General features: G+C 46.9%; 1 protein-coding gene and 1 long non-coding RNA gene across 2 annotated transcripts; one reads left to right on the top strand and one right to left on the bottom strand.

Moving 5' to 3' along the window:
- Positions 1–151: 151 nt before the first annotated feature.
- On the top strand, positions 152–9,175 carry LOC139789262 (olfactory receptor 5AP2-like). Its single transcript, XM_071729759.1, is given in 4 exon segments — positions 152–459; positions 462–948; positions 1,779–2,054; positions 9,163–9,175. Coding segments are annotated over 3 exon segments (723 nt in total). The 5' UTR covers positions 152–368; the 3' UTR covers positions 1,924–2,054; positions 9,163–9,175.
- A 4,709-nt stretch (positions 9,176–13,884) lies between these two features.
- Positions 13,885–15,072, bottom strand: LOC139789235 (uncharacterized). Its single transcript, XR_011723088.1, has 2 exons — positions 14,895–15,072; positions 13,885–14,093 (listed from the first exon to the last, which is right to left on the bottom strand). It is a non-coding gene; the product is annotated as an uncharacterized lncRNA (long non-coding RNA).
- Positions 15,073–20,518: the final 5,446 nt, after the last annotated feature.

A 20,518-nucleotide genomic window follows, 5' to 3' on the forward strand; every position in this document is an offset into this window, starting at 1 on the left:
CTGTTCCTGTCCTTTCACTAAAAATGGAGTCCTTAAACAAAGCGTGAATTCATCCTGATGAGTCAGTGACTTCTGACCAATTCTTTGTACAACAAACAAATGCATGCTCAGGTACTCCACCTGCCAAGCAGGGAAAACAAAGTCCTACAGCACTTTGTGGAGAAAGAGGAATGGGACAACTGCATATCACCAGTGGAGTTCCTCCTCCTGGGACTGAGTGATGTCCCCAGTCTTCAGGTGCCTCTCTTTCTCCTCTCTCTTATGATTTACCTTGTGATAATGTTTGGCAACCTCCTCGTTGTTGTGCACCAGTGACAGATCAGCATCTTCACACGCCCATTTACTTCTTCCTGGGGAATTTCTCCAGTATGAAAATCTGCTATACCTCCACTATCCTGCCCAGGCTGCTGGCCAGCTTCCTAACCAGAGACAGAACAATTCCTGCTCAAGGCTGCATGACACACTTCTTTTCTTTGGCTGTTTTACAGGTACTGAGTGATATCTGCTGGCCACTATGTCTGATTATCAAGACTTGGCCATATGTCAACCCCTGCTCTACACAAGCCTCATAAAAGGGAATGTCTGTCTTCAGCTGGTAGCTGGCCCTTGGCTAGCAGGATTACTGATGGCTACCATAGTCACTGGACAGTTCTCCAGGTTACAGTTCTGTGGTCCTAATGAAATGAATCACTTCTGTGGTTTTGCCCCATTGCTAGAGCTTGCCTGCAGTAACACCAGGGTGCTCAGACTGGTTACCTTCCTAATCTGTGTCCTGGATGTAGTCTTCCTCTTTGTGTTCCCATTGGGATCCTACATCCACATCATAGCTGCCATCCTGAGGATCCCAACCACCATGGGGAGGCAGAAGGCCTTTTCCCCCTGCTCATCTCACCTCATCATGGTCAGTGTTTTCTACAGCACCCCCATCGTTGTCTACATGGTACATAGGTGTCCTGGTTTGGGCCAGAATAAAGGTGATTTTCTGTCTTGTACTTTTGCTTTTAGCTAAGTCTCTTGTAAGTAGTTGCACTTGCTGAAATTAAGAGCAAGTTTCTCAGACAGTGTGTGTTTCTAGGACTGATAACACTTGATGTTTATAGTTACTGCTAGAGACTGGTATGCAGAGCCAAGGACACTGCTCAGCTCTGAGGAACATTTTACCCTCCAGAAGGAATAAAGAGGTCTCACCTGCAGCCCTCCTTTGGGGAGGAACAGACAAGATAGATGCCAGAATTGACCAAACAGAGTATTCCATCACATAGACGTCATACTCAGTACAAATTTGAGGGATCACGAGGGCCAAGCGAGCTTCCAGCTTCTGGCTTCCTGCCCTTCCTGCTTTCCTGCTTCCCTTCCTTCACTCGTTCCCTGTTTCCTTCATCATCCTGGGAGGATTCCATCTGTTCGTCTGCCTATGGTCCTGATCCATGCCAGCCCATATCTGTGTGTTCCCGCCTCCAGTTCCCGACTGCTGCCGACTCCAGGAGTCCAGCCTGGACTTTCCCAGGGCTGCCCTGCAGCCTCGGTGGTGACATGAGAGTTATTGGCGGAAAAGGGGGGAAGGAAGGTGGTATAAATTTTCCTGTATATTTGTATATATTTAGTAATTTTTCCTATTTATCATTACTGTTTCATTAAAGCTGTGTAGCTTAGTTTCCAACCCATAAGTCTCTCTCCCTTATTCTCTCTTCTTTCTTTATCAGGGAGGAGAGAGAGATTAATAGAGAGCATCTGTTACTCTGTTTAATTGCCGGGCCAGTGTTAAACTGCAACACTAGGACAGCCCCACTGAGACAGCTCAACAAAGTGCTCTCCTTTTTCTACACCATCCTCATGCCCATGGTCAATCCCCTCCTCTACAGCCTGGGGAACAGGGAAGTCAAGAGGGCTCTTGGGAATGCACTCAGAAGAAACATGGCCTGAATTCATTGAGAGCTCATAGTAGTTGTGATCCCCCAGGAAAGAACAGGTTGTGATCGAGTCAAGTGTGGACAAATCATAAGTATGGACAAAAAAAAATAATTTGTCCATCTGGTATAACGTTACAAGTGCATGTCCTGGTTTGGGCCAGGATGGAGGTGATTTTCTGTCTTGTACTTTTCCTTTTAGCTAAGTCTCTTGTAAGTAGTTGCACTTGCTGAAATTAACAGCAAGTTTCTCAGACAGTGTGTGTTTCTAGGACTGATAACACTTGATGTTTATAGTTACTGCTAGAGACTGGTATGCAGAGCCAAGGACACTGCTCAGCTCTGAGGAAAACATAAAAGGTCCCACCTGCATCCCTCCTTTGGGGAGGAACGGACAAGATAGATGCCAGAATTGACCAAACAGAGTATTCCATCCCATATACGTCATCCTCAGTATAAATTTGAGGGATCACGAGGGCCAAGCCAGATTTCCTGCTTCCAGCTTCCAGCTGCCTGCCCTTCCTGCCTTTCCTGCTTCCCTTCCTTCACCCGGCATCCTGGAAGGATCCCGTCCGTTTGCCTGCCTGTGCTCCTGATCCGTGCCAGCCCTTATCTGTGTGTTCCTGCCTCCAGTTCCCGACTGCTGCCGACTCCAGGAGTCCAGCCTGGACTTTCCCAGGGCTGCCCTGCAGCCTCGGTGGTGACGTGAGAGCTATTGGGGGAAAGGGGGGAGGAATGTGGTATCCATTTTCTTGTATATTTGTATATATTTATTAATTTTTCCTATTTATCATTACTGTTTCATTAAAGTTGTGTAGTTTAGTTTCCAACCCATAAGTCTCTCTCCCTTATTCTCTCTCCTTTCTTATAAGGGAGGAGAGAGAGATTAATAGAGAGCGTCTGTTACTCGGTTTAATTGCCGGGCCAGTGTTAAACCGTGACAGATTTATTGGCGCCCAACGTGGGGCACGAGCAAATTGGCTCGAGTCCAGTTTAAATTTTGACTAATTTGCCTGAATAGTTTGAATTCCAACTCCAGTCGAAGAATGGCTTTGTTGAGTGGGAATCAGACCTTTTCCTTTGGAAATTTCACAGGGTTGGAGATTAAACCAATCATGCCATACCTTTGGTACTTAGGGTATGCAATCTGTTTATTTGCAGCTGGAATTGCTGTCAATATGTGGTTTTTCTTTCGTAAGAGCTGCTTTAGAACCATCATTGCAATATGGTCCTCAATATTGATGTATATCATGGTGCATGGTACAGTGGTGTTTCATACAAGGATTAAGAACTTTGTTAGTAATTACATTTTCAGCCCTCTTTTGAGGAAATATACCTCTCTTGGGCTGAGTTCAGTGGATTCTTGTCAAAACGGCATTATGCTTGTTATAGTTTTGAGCCTCCTGATTCTTGCAGCCATTGTTGTTCAGGTGTCTGTGAATATTTTCATGTGCTATCATATGTTGGTGAGGAATAAGACAACTACAACTAGGGGAACGAGCACACCTCATAAAGAGAGCACCCCCACTCCTGCCGCTTCTCGCCCCCCCTCACACAAGGGCACAACTCAGATAAGGCCGGCCAGCATCGCCAGTGTTTCTGCTACAGCTGCAGCTGCTGTCTCTACCCCCACAGACACTGCTGCTGCTCAGAAAGCAAGCCCTGCTGCTGCTACTGCTGCAGATACCACAGCCTCTCCCCCTCAGCCCACACAGCTACTTGTTGACCCTGTAACTAGGAGAAAAGGAAAACAATGGAAATCAGAAATGAGCCTTAACCCTTCCAAGTCTGAACAAGACGACCAGGTGATAGAGGAAATAGAGGATACTGCCTCTCCTCGTAGAGCAGCTAGAAGAGACTCTAAAGCAGAGTCAGCTGAGGACTCAGACTCAGAATCTGTTCAGTCCTATTCCATGAGAGACTTGCGTACTCTGAGAAAAGACTACAGCCGATTTCCAGGTGAACCACTTCTCTCTTGGTTACTCCGATGCTGGACGGACGGGGCTGCTACCATAACATTAACTCAGAGGGAAGCCAGACAGTTGGGATCCCTGGCCAGAGAGGCAGGTATTGATCGAGCATTTGGGGAAAAGGCTGGAACCACCAGCCTATGGAAGCGACTCTTGTCAGCTGTAAGGGAGAGATATCCCTATAAAGAGGAAATAGACTGCCCACAGGTCAAAGCACCCACACTTGGAAAAGCTCTCAAGTATCTGGAGGAATTGGCTGTACGAGACGTGATCTATAATACTGATGACATTGAAGATCCTTATCACGTACCGTGCCCTAGACCTATGCTGCAAAGGTTTGTGCATGCTGCACCACCACCTTTTAACCATACACTATCAGTAATGCTATGGGTTCCTGCAGATGTGGATGCAACTGTGGGTGATGTGATTAAAACAGTACGAGAGTGTGAAGATGCTGTCACAGCCCCTCGTCGGGCCTGGGTCTCAGCTATAAAGAGACAATCTGAGAAACTGCATTCACCCCTTTTCCCTCAGACAGACGGAGGACCCCGCATTGCAGCCATTAAGAAGAGACGCCCTCCTATGAGACGGAATCGAGAGAAACAGAATTCAGTAAGAGGAATCTTACGGTCACTCCTGAGTGAGTATGGAGAGGACATGAAAAAGTGGGATCAGAAACCTACTGCTGTCCTAGAGGAGCAAGTACGTAAGTTGCTGACTAAGACGAAGGCAAAAGGAGGTCCTTCTAAAAAGATGGCTGCTCAAGTCTCCAGTGTGGAGTTACCCAATTCAAATATGCTGGTGACTCAAGATCCCTCTACATCAGGTGTGAGTACTGGGGATGCAAACTCCAGTAATGCACATACTGACAATGTTGTATGTGCTCAAGCTTAGAGGTGCCCTGCCTCCAGCCACGTGGAGGAGAGGGACAACCGAATTTATTGAATTGTGTGGATTCGATGGCCTGGCACATTAGAGCCACAAAAATATAAAGCCTTGGTGGACACTGGTGCACAGTGCACACTAATGCCATCGAATCAGAAAGGGACAGAATCCGTCACTATTTCTGGAGTGACGGGGGGATCCAAAGAACTGACTATTGTGAAGGCTGATGTGAGCCTCACTGGAATAAAGTGGCATAAGCACCCGATAGTGACTGGTCCAGATGCTCCTTGCATCCTTGGCATAGACTACCTCATGGGAGGTGATTTCGAGGACCCGAAAGGGTACCGGTGGTCCTTTGGTACTGCAGCTATTAAGACTGAGAATGGAGAATGGCTGCATGCTTTGTTCAGCCTTTCAGACAAATCCTTTGTAGTGGGTTTGCTGAGAACTATAAACCAGCGGGTGCCAAATGCTATTTCAGTAGTGCATCGAAGACAATATCGTGTCAACAGAGATGCTGTGATCCCCATTCACAAGCTGATCCGGCAACTAGAGAGCCAAGGAGTGATCAGCAAGACTCACTCACCCTTCAACAGTCCTGTATGGCCAGTGAGAAAGCCTAATGGAGAGTGGAGGCTGACAGTGGACTATCGTGCCCTGAATGAGGTTACTCCACCACTAAGTGCTGCTGTGCCAGACATGCTAGAACTTCAGTATGAGCTGGAGTCGAAGGCAGCCAGGTGGTATGCTACTATTGACATTGCTAATGCATTTTTTGCTATTCCTATAGCACCAGAATGCAGGGCACAGTTTGCTTTCACCTGGAGAGGTATCCAGTACACTTGGAATCGACTGCCCCAGGGGTGGAAACACAGTCCTACCATCTGCCATGGACTGATCCATGATGCCTTGGAAAAGGGTGGAGCTCCAGAACATCTACAGTACATCGATGACATCATTGTGTGGGGTGACACAGCAAAGGAAGTCTACGAGAAAGGTAAGAAGATAATTGAAATCCTTCTAGAGGCTGGTTTTGCTATCAAAAGAAGCAAGGTCAAGGGACCTGCACAAGAGATACAGTTTCTGGGAGTTAAGTGGCAAGATGGACGTCGCCACATCCCAATGGACGTGATTAACAAAATAACAGCTATGGCCCCACCAACTACCAAAAAGGAAACTCAGTCCTTCTTAGGAACTGTTGGTTTCTGGAGGATGCATATTCCTCTTTATAATCAGATTGTGAAACCTCTCTATGAGGTTACTCGGAAGAAGAAAGCCTTTAAATGGGGCTCAGAACAACAAGCTGCTTTTGAGAGTATTAAACAGGAGATTGTGCAGGCAATGGCCCTTGGACCAATTCGAACAGGGCCAGACATTAAAAATGTTCTTTACACCGGAGATGGAGGTGATGGTCCTACATGGAGCCTCTGGCAGAAAGCTCCAGGAGAGACTCGAGGCCGACCTCTTGGATTTTGGGGTCGAAACTACAAAGGCTCCGAAGCCAACTACACAGCCACTGAAAAAGAGATATTGGCCGCATACGAAGGAGTTAGAGCTGCTTCAGAAGTGATTGGTACTGAAGCACAGCTCCTCCTGGTGCCACGATTCCCTGTACTGGGTTTTATGTACACAGGTAGAGAATCTTCCCATCATGCTACCGATGCTACCTGGAGTAAATGGATTGCTTTACTCTCACAGAGAGCTAGGATAGGAAGACTTGATCGTCCAGGAATTGTAGAAGCAATAACACATTGGCCAGAAGGCAAACACTTTGGAATGCCACCAGAAAAAGTGGTAAAACGGGCTGAAGAAGCCCCACCATACGACCAATTACCAGAGGATGAAAAACAATATGCTCTTTTCACTGATGGATCCTGTCGTCTGGTAGGAGGCCATCGAAGGTGGAAAGCTGCTGTATGGAATCCTACACGACTAGTTGCAAAAACAGATGAAGGGGATGGTGAATCAAGTCAATTTGCAGAGGTAAAAGCCATCCAATTGGCTTTGGACATTGCTGAACAAGAAAAGTGGCCGAAACTTTATCTCTATACTGACTCATGGATGGTAGCAAATGCCTTATGGGGTTGGTTAAAGCAATGGAAACAAAACAACTGGCAACGTAGAGATAAACCTATCTGGGCTGCTGAACTGTGGAAAGACATTGCTGCTAGGTTAGAAAAACTTGATGTAAAAGTGCGTCACGTAGATGCCCACGTACCTTCATATCGAGCTACTGAGGAACACCAAAACAACCAACGAGCAGATGAAGCTGCTCAAGTGTTCCAAATAGATCTGGACTGGGACCATAAGGGTGAACTGTTTTTAGCCAAATGGGCCCACAATGCTTCAGGTCACCAAGGCAGGGATGGAACATATCGATGGGCTCGTGACCGAGGGGTGGATTTATCTTTGGACGCTATTGCGCAGGTTATCCACGATTGTGACATATGTGCTGCAATTAAGCAAGCTAAAAGGCTGAAACCTCTGTGGTATGAAGGGAGATGGTCAAAATATAGGTATGGGGAGGCCTGGCAAGTCGATTACATCACACTGCCTCAAACCCGCCAGGGTAAGCGCTATGTGCTTACAATGGTGGAGGCAAGTACAGGATGGCTGGAAACATATCCTGTGCCTCATGCCACAGCCCGGAACACTATTCTGGGCCTAGAGAAACAAGTCCTGTGGAGACATGGTACACCAGAAAGAATTGAGTCAGATAATGGAACTCATTTCAAAAATAGTCTTATAAATAACTGGGCCAAAGAACATGGTATTGAGTGGATATACCATATCCCCTATCATGCACCAACCTCAGGTAAAATTGAAAGGTACAATGGACTGTTAAAAACTACCTTAAAGGCAATGGGTGGTGGAACTTTCAAAAACTGGGACAAACACTTGGCAAAAGCTACCTGGTTAGTTAATACCAGGGGTTCCATCAATCGAGCTGGTCCTGCTCAGTCAGATCTTCTACACACAGTAGATGGGGACAAAGTGCCTGTGGTGCATGAAAAGAATCTGCTAGGGAAAACAGTTTGGGTTTATCCTGCCTCGGGCAAAGGCAAACCCATTCGTGGGGTTGCTTTCGCTCAAGGGCCTGGACACACCTGGTGGGTGATGATGAAAGATGGAGAAGTACAATGTGTACCACAAGGGAATCTAACATTAGGTGAGAATTCCTAATTTCTGCTTGTCTAGCTTAATCAGTAATGCATGGACTCTTTAGGAGTCATGAACTTGTATCCCACCTTAACTACTGTTATGTGAGTGGTTGCACAAACTAACAGTGTTCTGTGAGTGTTTTTCAGGATGATTTTGTGATGGTGAAATCAGAACTAGATCCATCGGCTGGCACCCAGTAACTTCCTTGAAGTTAACATCTGCAACCTGCAACTTGTGGACCATGGACATGAACTGTGAAGATTGCTCCTTCTTTTGAGAATCTGATACAATAGATAAGCATCAGCAATCATAGACTCATTACTTAGTGAATTTTAGCACAGAGAGGTAGTAATAATTTGTGTATAGATATATTTAGGGATAAAAGATAGTAATGATTGGAGCATGACGCAAATGGTATGGAATAAGGGGTGGAATGTCCTGGTTTGGGCCAGGATGGAGGTGATTTTCTGTCTTGTACTTTTCCTTTTAGCTAAGTCTCTTGTAAGTAGTTGCACTTGCTGAAATTAACAGCAAGTTTCTCAGACAGTGTGTGTTTCTAGGACTGATAACACTTGATGTTTATAGTTACTGCTAGAGACTGGTATGCAGAGCCAAGGACACTGCTCAGCTCTGAGGAAAACATAAAGAGGTCCCACCTGCATCCCTCCTTTGGGGAGGAACGGACAAGATAGATGCCAGAATTGACCAAACAGAGTATTCCATCCCATATACGTCATCCTCAGTATAAATTTGAGGGATCACGAGGGCCAAGCCAGATTTCCTGCTTCCAGCTTCCAGCTGCCTGCCCTTCCTGCCTTTCCTGCTTCCCTTCCTTCACCCGGCATCCTGGAAGGATCCCGTCCGTTTGCCTGCCTGTGCTCCTGATCCGTGCCAGCCCTTATCTGTGTGTTCCTGCCTCCAGTTCCCGACTGCTGCCGACTCCAGGAGTCCAGCCTGGACTTTCCCAGGGCTGCCCTGCAGCCTCGGTGGTGACGTGAGAGCTATTGGGGGAAAGGGGGGAGGAATGTGATATCCATTTTCTTGTATATTTGTATATATTTATTAATTTTTCCTATTTATCATTACTGTTTTATTAAAGTTGTGTAGTTTAGTTTCCAACCCATAAGTCTCTCTCCCTTATTCTCTCTCCTTTCTTATAAGGGAGGAGAGAGAGATTAATAGAGAGCGTCTGTTACTCGGTTTAATTGCCGGGCCAGTGTTAAACTGTGACAGTGCAGAATCTTGCAAGTGTTGGGGAATGATAAGTGAGGGAAAGGAATCTCTGTCTCAAGGGAATACAGATTTGCTTTGGAAGGGTGTAAAAAATTCCCTGGCTTTCTTTTTTCTTTAAAGTAACAACAGTTGTGACCCCACAGGTGGGAGATGTAGAAATGCCACATTGTCATGGGATGGAACACTCTCTTTGGTCAATTGTGGTCATTTATCTTGCCTGCTTCTCCCTAAAAGAGGGTTGCAAGAGTGACCTCTTTACTCCTTTTCTCTTTCTGGAGCACAAGATGTTCTTCAGAACTGAGCTGTGTCTTTGGTTCTGCAGAACGTTCTGTAGCATTAACTATAAACATTGAGCATTATCAGTCCCAGAAGCAGACACTGACTGGGAAAAAACAGCTGCTTACAAGAGACTTACCTGAAAGCAAAATTGCAAGAGAGAAAATTATCTCTATCCTGGCCAAAACCAGGACAGTCCATGGGCTGCATATCCACATCTGCCCCTCTGTGCTCCTCCATGGGCTGCAGGGGACAGCTGCCCTCTCCTCACAGCCTGCAGGGGAACTTCTGTTCTGGCCCTTCCTTCCTTCACTGACCTTGGTGTCTTGTGGAGGGCTGGGAGCAGGCTTCCACTTCCTTCCCCATGGACATCTTGGGCATTTTCTGCCACAGACATTCCATGGTCACCCAGGGCAGCTGCTGACTCCTGAGAGAGGTGCTCTCCCAGATATGGGCACCCCAGGTCTCCACACCCCTTATATACCCCCAGGGTCACCATGGAAACCCCCATGATAATGGTGTCCAGGTACCAGACCCTTCCCTGGTGGTGGCTGTGGAGATGCCCAGGCCTGGAACTGGCTGGGACTCTGTCACAGAACAATGGAATCATGGAATGGGTTGGTTTTGAAGGGTTAAAGATCATCTAGTTCCAACCCAGCCCGTTCCATGATTCCATGATCCCACTCAACTGAAGTCAACCCTGCCCCTGTCCCCATGGAACTCACTTTAAAATTCCAATCAGCCTCAGTCATCAGCACCCTCTCCTTGATTACTCAAGTGTTATGATCCGAGTTATTATTTATATTTTGTTTGCGAGGAAAATTCAGCCACTACTCATAGATGACGCGTGAATTTACAAAAATAACAAGGCTTTATGATTTAAACAAGTTAAAAGGATTTATTTAGGATTTATATAATTAGTTACTTTGGAGAGAAGAGTTGTTAAGAAGAGAAAAGGAGGGAGTAATCATGATTTTATCATCGTCTCGTCCGCGGTCCTGGTCTCTGGCTGGAGTCGGGGGGGGGGTGTAGGAGCCACTGTTCCTGCTTGTTTGTTGTTCTCTGCTTTTCCTTTTCTCCGCTGTTGCTGTCCCGTAGCTGAAGCCAAAGTAGCGAGAGAGAAGGGGGGGGGAAGAAGAGCCACGCGCTTCTCCTTTTTCTCTTGGAGTTTTATACAGCAGAAGGAGTTCTGTCTTTTTATAAATCACTGGCACACAGACTTGCTAAAGATAACACAGATTTTGCCATTTCAAGAACTTCTCTTTTATTTATTATTATCTTTCAGTCCTTGTTACCCTGCTCAATTTATTATCTTTGTCTGGACCATGTACCAGGAGGCGACTGGATAAGCAGTCTTATCTTTAGGAGCTTGTCAAGCATGATATAAAACAGAAGCTAGTTAAGTTTGGGGAAAAAATCTGTTAATTGAGGTTGTTTGGTATATTTTAAAAAGAGCAGAAAAAATACTGATTCGAGAGACATATTTTGTATTTTCAAAGTGTTTACATTACTCAAGGATGAGCTTCCTGTGCTCCTCCTGCTGCATGATCCTACAGATCTTTCCCATGACCCTCCAGATCATTCTGAATCACAGTTTATCTCAGAGTGGAAGAGACCCCTGAGCATCTCCTTGTCTGAGAGCCCTGCTCAAGGCAGGATGAACCACATGAGGTTGCTCAAGGGCTTCCCCAGCATGGCTTCATCCACCAAGGGGCTTAAAGTGCCTTTTGTCCCACCCCACAGGGGGATTATAAAGACAGCAAACAGTGTTGGCAAAAGTTCTGGACACTGAGGCACAGTCACTACTTGCCAGGAGGACTTTGGATCACTGCTGGCACTGTGACCCTCATCATCTCGTGAACTTCCCACCCACCACATCATGCACCTCTTCAATCCAGACATCACCAGTCTGGCTACAACAGGACAATGGTAGAGCATGTCAAAGGGCTTGCTATAGGCCAGGTGCACCCCATGCCTTTCTGTCCCCTGCCCACTCTGCTTCAGCAATCCCCTCTTTGTCCTTCACCTGCAGAACATTGCACCATTCACAGAATACCTCAAAGAATACCTGAATACCAAAGGTATTGGTAGGATTGGTTTAACTTCCAACCCTGTGAACTTTCCAAAAGCAAGGGTCTGATTCTCTCTCAGAGGAGCCATCTGGCTTTCTTCGCACTGGAGTTGGAATTCAAACTATTCCAATAAAATTAGTCAAAATCTGAACTGGGCTTGGGATAATTAGCTTAAGTCATGTTGAGCACCAAAAATCTGTCACAGTTTAATGCTGGGTCAGCAATTAACTGAATTATAGATGCTCTCTATTAATCCTCTCCTCTCCCTGATAAAGAAAGGAGATAGGATAAGGGAGAGAGACTTACAGGTTGGAAAGTAAACTACACAACTTTAATTGAAACAGTAATGATAAAAAGGAAAAATTACCTAATATATACAAATATACAGAAAATTGATACCACATTCCTCCCCCTTCTCCCCCAATGACTCTGATGTCACCACCGAGGCTGCAGGGCAGCCCTGGGAAAGTCCAGGCTGGACTCCTGGAGTCGGCAGTGGTCGGGAACACAGAGATTCAGGCTGGTATGGATCAGGATCACAGGCAGAAGAATGGATGGAATCCTCCCAGGATGCTGAAGCAAACAGGGAGAGGTGAAGAAGTGGAAGAAGAAAGGGGTTTGACCCTTGTGATCCCTCAAATTTATACTGAGGATGACATGTATGGATTGGAATACTCTGGTCAATTTTGGTCATTTATCTTGTCCGTTCCTCCCTAAAGGAGGGTTGCAGGTGTGACCTTCTTGTTCTTTTTCTCTTTCTGGAGCTCAGATGTTTTCCAGAACTGAGCATTGTCCTTGGTTCTGCATACCACTCTCTAGCTGTAACTATAAATATCAAGCACTATCAGTCCTAGAAGCTGACAGAGAAACTTGCTGTTAATTTCAGGAAGAACATCTACTTACAAGAGACTTAGCTGAAAGCAAAATTACAAGACAGAAAATTATTTCTATCCTGGCCCAAACCAGAACAAACGGGTACTGAGGGAACTGGGGATGTGGTTGCTAAAGCCCTGTCTGTTATATTCCAAAAGTCATGGCAGTCCAGTAAAATCCCCACTGACTGGAAAAGGGGAAAGGCAACCCGCATGTTCAAAAAGGGGAATAAGGAAGATCCAAGGAATGCCAGGCTGGTCAGTCTCACCTCTGTGCTTGGTAAGGTCATGGAGCAGATCCTCCTGGAGGCATTGCTGGAGCAGAAGAGTAATGAAGAGGTGATTGGGTATACAGTTTCCCCAGGGCAAAACATGCCTGACAAACCTTGTGGCCCTTCTATGGGAATATCACAACATCAATAGACAGGGGAAGAAACAGCAAGGGCATATACCTGGACCTGAGCAAAGCATTTGACACTTTCCCACACAAGTTCCTGGTCTCCTGTTGGGAAACTGTCTGGAAGAAAACAGACATGTGAGCAATCCTGACTATTTAGCTTTAGCTAGAATAAGCTAAGGGCCTTGAGGCCCAGTTGCAAGGTTACTGAAAGATGAGCTATGGGAGAAAGATAAGGGAACTGGCAGCAGAAAAGAAGAATAACAGGATAATGATGTAGCCAGCAGAAGTTCTGTGAGAAGAGGATTTGTGGCTGAGATATAGCCACCTGCAAGATATCGTTATATAAACAAGGGCTCTATATAAAGCGAGTGCAAATTGTTAATAGACGACTTCACTTTAACCATATTGGTGACTATGTGTCGTCCTTAAGCCTCCGTGGATTTTCTACAGTCTCCAACCTGGTAAAAGATGGGTTTCATGGATGGATGGGCAGACCACTGGGTAGATAAAGAACTGCCTTGATGGCTGCACCCAAAGTGTGGCCACAAGGATGATCAGAGGGCTGGAGCACCTCTCCTATGAAGACAGATGGAGGGACTTGGGGTTTTTCAATCTGGAGAGGAGAAGGCTCCGAGCAGACCTTAGCTTTCCAGTACCTGAAGAGGGCAACAAGAAAGCTGGTGAGGGACTTTAGGATGTCAGGTAGTGATAGGACAGGGGGGAATGGATTCAGATTAGAGGAGAGTAGATTTAGATTAGATATTAGGAAGAAGTTCTTCACCATGAGGGTAGTGAGACACTGGCACAGGTTGCCCAGAGAGGTGGTGGAAATCCCATCCCTGGAAGTTTTTAAGGTCAGGCAGGATGGGGCTCTGAACAACCTGATCTAGTGGGAGGTGTCCCTGCCCATGGCAGGGGGGTTGGATAGATAAAACTGGGCTTACTAGAGAGGAGCCTGGAAGAGGCACGTCACTACCCACTTGTCAGCTTGGGGAGGTGGGCTTTAAACTGAAGGACCTGCAGGGAGGAATCCAAGATGGCAATGATCACCCCACCATCACCACTACAACTGATCTGGGATGAAACCAGGCCAGCCAGAGTAGTGTAAAATGTTCCTTGGCTGTCTCCTTAAATAGGAACCAAAAGATCAGCCTCCTGAAGTGTATGGGTACAAACACAAGCATCCAGGGAAATCAAGAGGAGGAACTGGAGCTCCATGCCCAGTCAGGTAGTTATGATATCATAGGAACAATAACTGAAACATGGTGGGAAGGGTCACAGGACTGGAGGATCATGACAGAAGGCTATGGGCTGTTCTGTAAAGACACAGAAAAGAGAAAAGCCTCAGAATCAGCTTCTCAAACACCAGAGCTTTTGCCAGCTGTGCTACTCGAGCATTTCAAGCACACACAATCCACAATTCAAACACAGCTCTCACAGCAGCCACAGTGCCTCTGCCATCAACATCTTCAAGCAGGGGAAAGGAACCACTCTGAGAGCTGCAGGGCAGAGGAGAGGGGCAGCTGAGAGCAGTCCCCAAGGGGAGAGCAGTGCTGGAGCAGAGACACCTTCCCCTTTGGGGAAAGGAGAAAGGAGAAGGGAGAGAGACTGAGGGGCTGGAAGCTCAACTGCACAGCTGACATGGAACAGCACTGCTGGAAAGGAAAAGAATGAAATCTAGACACAGAGAGGCAAAAGCCATCTCACGTTCCTGCCCCTTGCCCCAGCCATTCTCATGTTGCTCAAATGTGATTTTTTCCTAAATTTTTACGTATTTCAGTTAATAACTCACATCACCCTGGTACAGGGTGCTCCTCCATGAGCTGCAGATCCATATCTGCCCCTCCGTGCTCCTCCATGGGCTGCAGGGGACTGTAGGCGGCAGGTGCCCGCCCCGCCTGTGACAGCTGGGACTGGCCCAAATGCGCATGCCCGATTGAGGCAGGGTGTGGTTCCAGCAGGTCTCGAACCACACCCTGCCTCAATCGGGCATGCGCATTTGGGCCAGTCCCAGCTGTCACAGGCGGGGCGGGCACCTGCCGCCTACAGGGGACAGCTGCCCTCTCCTCACAGCCTGCAGGGGAACTTCTGTTCTGGCCCTTCCTTCCTTCACTGACCTTGGTGTCTTGTGGAGGGCTGGGAGCAGGCTTCCACCTCCTTCCCCATGGACATCTTGGGCATTTTCTGCCACAGACATTCCATGGTCACCCAGGGCAGCTGCTGACTCCTGAGAGAGGTGCTCTCCCAGATATGGGCACCCCAGGTCTCCACACCCCTTATATACCCCCAGGGTCACCGCAGAGACCCCCATGACCACTCAGCTGAGAAGGGGGCGGCATCCAGCACTGCGGAGAGGGATATAAAGAGCTGCGAGGAGCGCCAGCGACCCGGAGCGCGGCGAAGAGCAGCAGGCAAACAGGAACGGGGCACAGCAGTTAGCGAGGCAGTTCACACAGGCAGGGCAAGCAGGAGGGGCAAACCCACCTCCCAGCTCTCTTGAAGGAGCAATGGTCTCCAAAAAAGCAAAAACTGTTGCTGTTAAGACACAGGGTGTGTCCACACAGACAGAACCCCTTAAGAGGGACAGCAAGAGGGATGTAGCTGTTCAGGCCTCTGGCTGTGTAGACTGTCTGAGCCTCATGTTAGCACCAGAGGATGGTGTGAGTGGGGTTTGCGTGTGATGCGAGCAAGTGAATGACTTGCTATGCCTGGTGGCAGAGCTCAAGGAGGAGGTAGAGAGACTAAGAAGTGTTAGGGACAGTGAAAGGGAAATTGACTGGTGGAGTCACACCCTTTCTAACCCAAAAGAAGTCCAGGAGGAGACAGTGAAGCCCTGCCCCTCCTGCCATCAGGCAGTTGGAGCAAACCAGAGGGATGGGGGGGAATGGAAACAGGTCCCTCATCGGAGAGGCAAAAGAATCCCCTCCCAACCCCCACCATCTCCCCAGGTGCCCTTAGAGAACAGATATGAGGCCCTGGACTCAGAGAATCAGGTGGAGGACAGACAAAAGGAAGATCTGTGTGGAAGGTCTCCTGTTCACCCCCTGTCTACCAGACAGGTTACAACATCAGCTACAAAGAAAAAAAGGAGGATAGTTGTAGTTGGTGACTCCCTTCTGAGGGGAACTGAGGGCCCTATATGTCAACTGGACCCATTCCACAGGGAGGTCTGCTGCCTTCCTGGGGCCCGGGTGAGGGATATTAGTAGGAGACTCCCTCAGCTAATTCAGCCCTCTGATTATTATCCACTGTTGGTAGTCCAGGCTGGCAGTGATGACATTAATGGAAGAAGTACTAAGGCAATCAAAAAGGACTTCAAGGCACTGGGTCGTTTAGTTGATGGGTCAGGAGCACAGGTGGTGTTCATCTCAATTCCTGCAGTAGCAGAGATGAATGAGGAGAGGAGCAGGAAAACCTATCATATTAATAGGTGGCTAAGGGATTGGTGCCACCGGCGGAACTTTGGGTTTTTTGAGCATGGGCCAAATTTTATCAAACCTAGTCTCTTCAAACCAGATGGGCTTCATCTATCTAGCAAGGGCAAAAAGACTCTAGCCTATAAGTTGGCGGGGCTGATAAGGAGGGCTTTAAACTAGATTTGAAGGGGGATGGGGTTGAAACCGGGCTCTCCAGAATGGAGCCCAAGGGTGGACAGCCCAAGTTAAGAGCCAAATCAGCAGCCCAGCTGAAGTGCATGTACACCAATGCACGCAGCATGGGCAACAAACAAGAGGAGCTGGAAGCCATCGTGCAGCAGGAAAGCTATGGTGTAGTCGCTATCACGGAAACGTGGTGGGATGACTTCCATGACTGGAGTGCTGCCATAGGTGGCTACAGGCTCTTCAGAAGGGACAGGCAGGGTAGGAGAGGTGGAGGGGTAGCCCTATATGTTAGAGAGTCTCTTGACTCTGTAGAAGTTGAAGTCGGTAACAATAAGGTTGAGTGCCTGTGGATCAGAATCAGGGGGAAGGCAAACAAGGCTGATATCCTGGTGGGAGTCTGTTACAGACCACCCAATCAGGATGATGAGGGTGATGAATTATTCTACAAGCAGCTGGTGGATGTTTCAAAATCGTCAGCCCTTGTTCTCGTGGGTGACTTTAACCTGCCGGATGTCTGCTGGGAACTCCACACAGCAGAGAGGAGGCGGTCTAGGAAATTCATAGAGTGTATATAGGATAATCTCCTGCTCCAGCTGGTAAATGAGCCCACCAGGGATGGACGTCTGAGACACGGTGATCATGAAATAATAGTTTTCAATGCTCAGGGATGCAAGGAGGGCCATCAATAAAACCTCTATGTTGGACTTCCGGAGGGAAGATTTTGGCCTTTTTAGAAGACTGATTCAGAATGTACCCTGGAAAACAGCCCTTGAAAACAAAGGGGTCCAGGAGGGATGGACGTACTTCAAGAAGCAAGTTTTGAAAGCACAGGAGCAGGCTGTCCTGGTGTGCTGAAAGGCGAACCAGCAGGGAAGATGACTGGTCTGGCTGAACCGGGAGATTTTGAAAGAAATTAGGGTAAAGAAGAGAGCCTACCGATTATGGAAAAAAGGGTTAACTACTTATGAAGAATTTAGGAATATAGTTAGGTCATGTAGAAAGAAAATTAGAGAGACAAAGGCACAACTTGAACTGTATCTCGCCACCTCTGCGAAGGATAACAAAAAGTCCTTCTACAGATACATCAATAGCAAAAGGAGGGGCAGGGAAAACCTCCATTCTCTACTGGATGTGGGTGGGAATATAGTCATCAAAGATGAAGAAAAGGCCGAGGTATTTAAAACCTTCTTTGCCTCAGTTTTCAATAGCAAGACAGGTTGTCCTGAGGACATTTGGCTTCTGGAGCTTGCAGAGACGAGAATCTGAACAGCCCCACTGTAAGCCAGAAGGAAACAGTCAGTGACCTACTGAGCTGCTTGGATCCCCACAAATCTATGGGACCAGATGGGATCCACCCAAGGGTGATGAGGGAGCTGGCAGAAGAGCTCGCCAAGCCTCTCTCTATCATCTACCAACAATCCTGGCTCACTGGGGACATCCCAGATGATTGGAAGTTGGCGAATGTCATGCCAGTCCACAAAAAGGGCCGGAAGGAGGACCTGGGAAACTACAGGCCCATCAGCCTGACCTCAATGCCTGGCAAGGTTATGGAGCAGATCATCCTGGGGGCAATCACACAGCACCTACATGTAGTGAAATGAGGCAATGAGGCAATCAGGTGTGGCTAATTATGAGGTGGGAGGCATGAGCTTGTGCCAAGCCCACCTGTGCCCAATTAAGGCCTACCCCAACTGCGCATGAGCAGGATTGGGCAACCAATAAAAGAGATGTATCAGGTCAGCGCGGTGCTGGGGGTGAGCTCCAGGGGCATGCTCTGGTGGCGCAGCCGGTTGGCATATGGTACTTATACAGCAGTACAAACCTGAGCAATGCTGAGGCTGTGAGTTCGAGCCTCACCTTTGGGTGAGCTCTAGTGGCGCAATCAGGTTAGCGAGGTGCTGAGAGTGAGCTCCAGTGGTGCAATCAGGTAAGCGCGGTGCTTATAGAAGCAGTACAAAGCCAAGCAATGCCGAGGTTGTGAGTTGGAGCGTAAGCTGAGCATGCATTCTGAAGTTCACCTTTTATTGGTTGCCCAATCCTGCTAATGCGCAGTTGGGGTAGCCCTTAATTGGGCACAGGTGGGCTTGGCATAAGCTCACACCTCCACCTTGTAATTAGCCACACCTGATTGCTTCATTGCCTCATTTCACTACACCTACAGGATGGACAAAGGATTAGACCCAGCCAGCACGGGTTTAGGAAGGGCAGGTCCTGTCTTGTAGAAAATCCGCGGAGGCCTAAGGACGACACGTAGTCACCAATATGGTTAAAGTGAAGTCGTCTATTAACAATTCGCTTTATATAGAACCCTTGTTTATATAACAATATCTTGCAGGTGGCTATATCTCGGCCACAAACCCTCTTCTCACAGAACTTCTGCTGGCTACATCATTATCCTGTTATTCTTCTTTTCTGCTGCCAGTTCCCTTATCTTTCTCCCATAGCTCATCTTTCAGTAACCTTGCAACTGGGCCTCAAGGCCCTTAGCTTATTCTAGCTAAAGCTAAATAGTCAGGATTGCTCACGTCTGTTTTCTTCCAGACAGTTTCCCAACATATCCCCCTTTTTGTTTATGAGCAATCCTGACTTCATCACGCGAGATAACATGCTAATGATACATTGCCACAAACAACATATTAATAATACAAAAGCAATAATAACATACTAATAATCAAAACCAATAATAACAAATATAATTGATAAACCTTGTCTAAATTAAATCTCTAAGCTATCCCCATATCTTTAAGCGATTTAACCATTCATTTAACCCAGTATATGCAACAGTTGATTTTTTCATGTTATCTTAATCAATCGTTTTTGGTTGTGAATTGACTCTGAATGATCAGATAAATTCATGCAATACACCCCATCAAAGTCTTAGCAAACATAACCTAAAAGCTGACAATAAAAGTCAGTGGCAGCACGATATTATAAAACTGCATGTCTGACACTATCAACCTCTTTTAGCATCTGTGTTAAAATACCAGAAGTTAAGTTCATCTGCTTAGCAGTGCAACAGGCTAGCACAATCAACAATCAACATATAGACGAGGGATCCCATAATCAACATATAAACAATCACATGAATTACAACATTAACAAAATCCTGTTATCAATACAATACAATATGAAAAGCACATTTCACACTGCAGTGGAAAAACTTTTTTAGTATGAGGAAGGTCTGGTGTCCACTGGCGCGTAGAGCCAAGAGGGTAGAGGAAGCTTATCCGACAAAAATTCGTTGGGGGGCCCCAAAAGCGTCTTCAGACCCCTCCCGGGTCACGGCACAGTGGAGTCCTAGTTTCCTCCATGGGTGCCAACTTGAGGCTCAAAAAGGCCTAATAAAATTGTTTAGAGACAGAATTCCAAGCCTTTAAACAGCAAAGGCACACTCTTCCCCCCCCCTATTTTCCCTTTTTTTTCTTTCTTTTTTTTTTTTTTTATTTTCTGTGGTGTCTCAAGCAGGGCTTTTTTTCTGAGCAGCAGCAGTGTCTGTGGGGGTAGAGACAGCAGCTGCAGCTGTAACAGATACACTGGCGATACTCACCAGCCATATCTGAGTTGTGCCCTTGTGTGAGGGGGGGCGAGAAGTGGCTGCGGAGGCAGGAGTGGGGGTGCTCTCTGTACCAGGAGCAGCTCTCACTCTCTGCCGCAACTCTCGGCCTCTGAAAAGGCATACTCATTCTCATTACTGTGGGTTTTTTTGTTTGCTTTTTTTTTGGTTTTTTGGGGTTTTTTTTTGTTGTTCTTTTTTGTTTTTTTTTTCTTACTGCTGACCTATATATGAGGAAAATTAACAACAACCACTAGAAGATTAAAAAATGAAATGACATTGCTACTAAAATCTGGTGAAGTTAGCCTAAAATCAAATGAAGTGGTACAATCTCCCAAACCAAAACTCATATCATAAACAGCATCACTGTGAGTTCGCATTTGGAGGCATTTGTTTCCATGGACGAACCCATCTGGCCGGTACCCAACACACTCCGGTAACTGTAAGTAAACACATATAACCTCGACCAGTTAGTTTTACCTCTGCCGGCCCTTCCCATTCTCCAGTGTTCAAATTCTTGAATTCCACCAAAATTTTTTGGGAAGGTTCTGAAGCTTCAGAGTCTGCTAAAGCCTTTTGATGTATT

The sequence above is a fragment of the Heliangelus exortis genome, chromosome W (genome assembly GCF_036169615.1).
Source record: "Heliangelus exortis chromosome W, bHelExo1.hap1, whole genome shotgun sequence".
NCBI lineage: Eukaryota > Metazoa > Chordata > Aves > Apodiformes > Trochilidae > Heliangelus > Heliangelus exortis.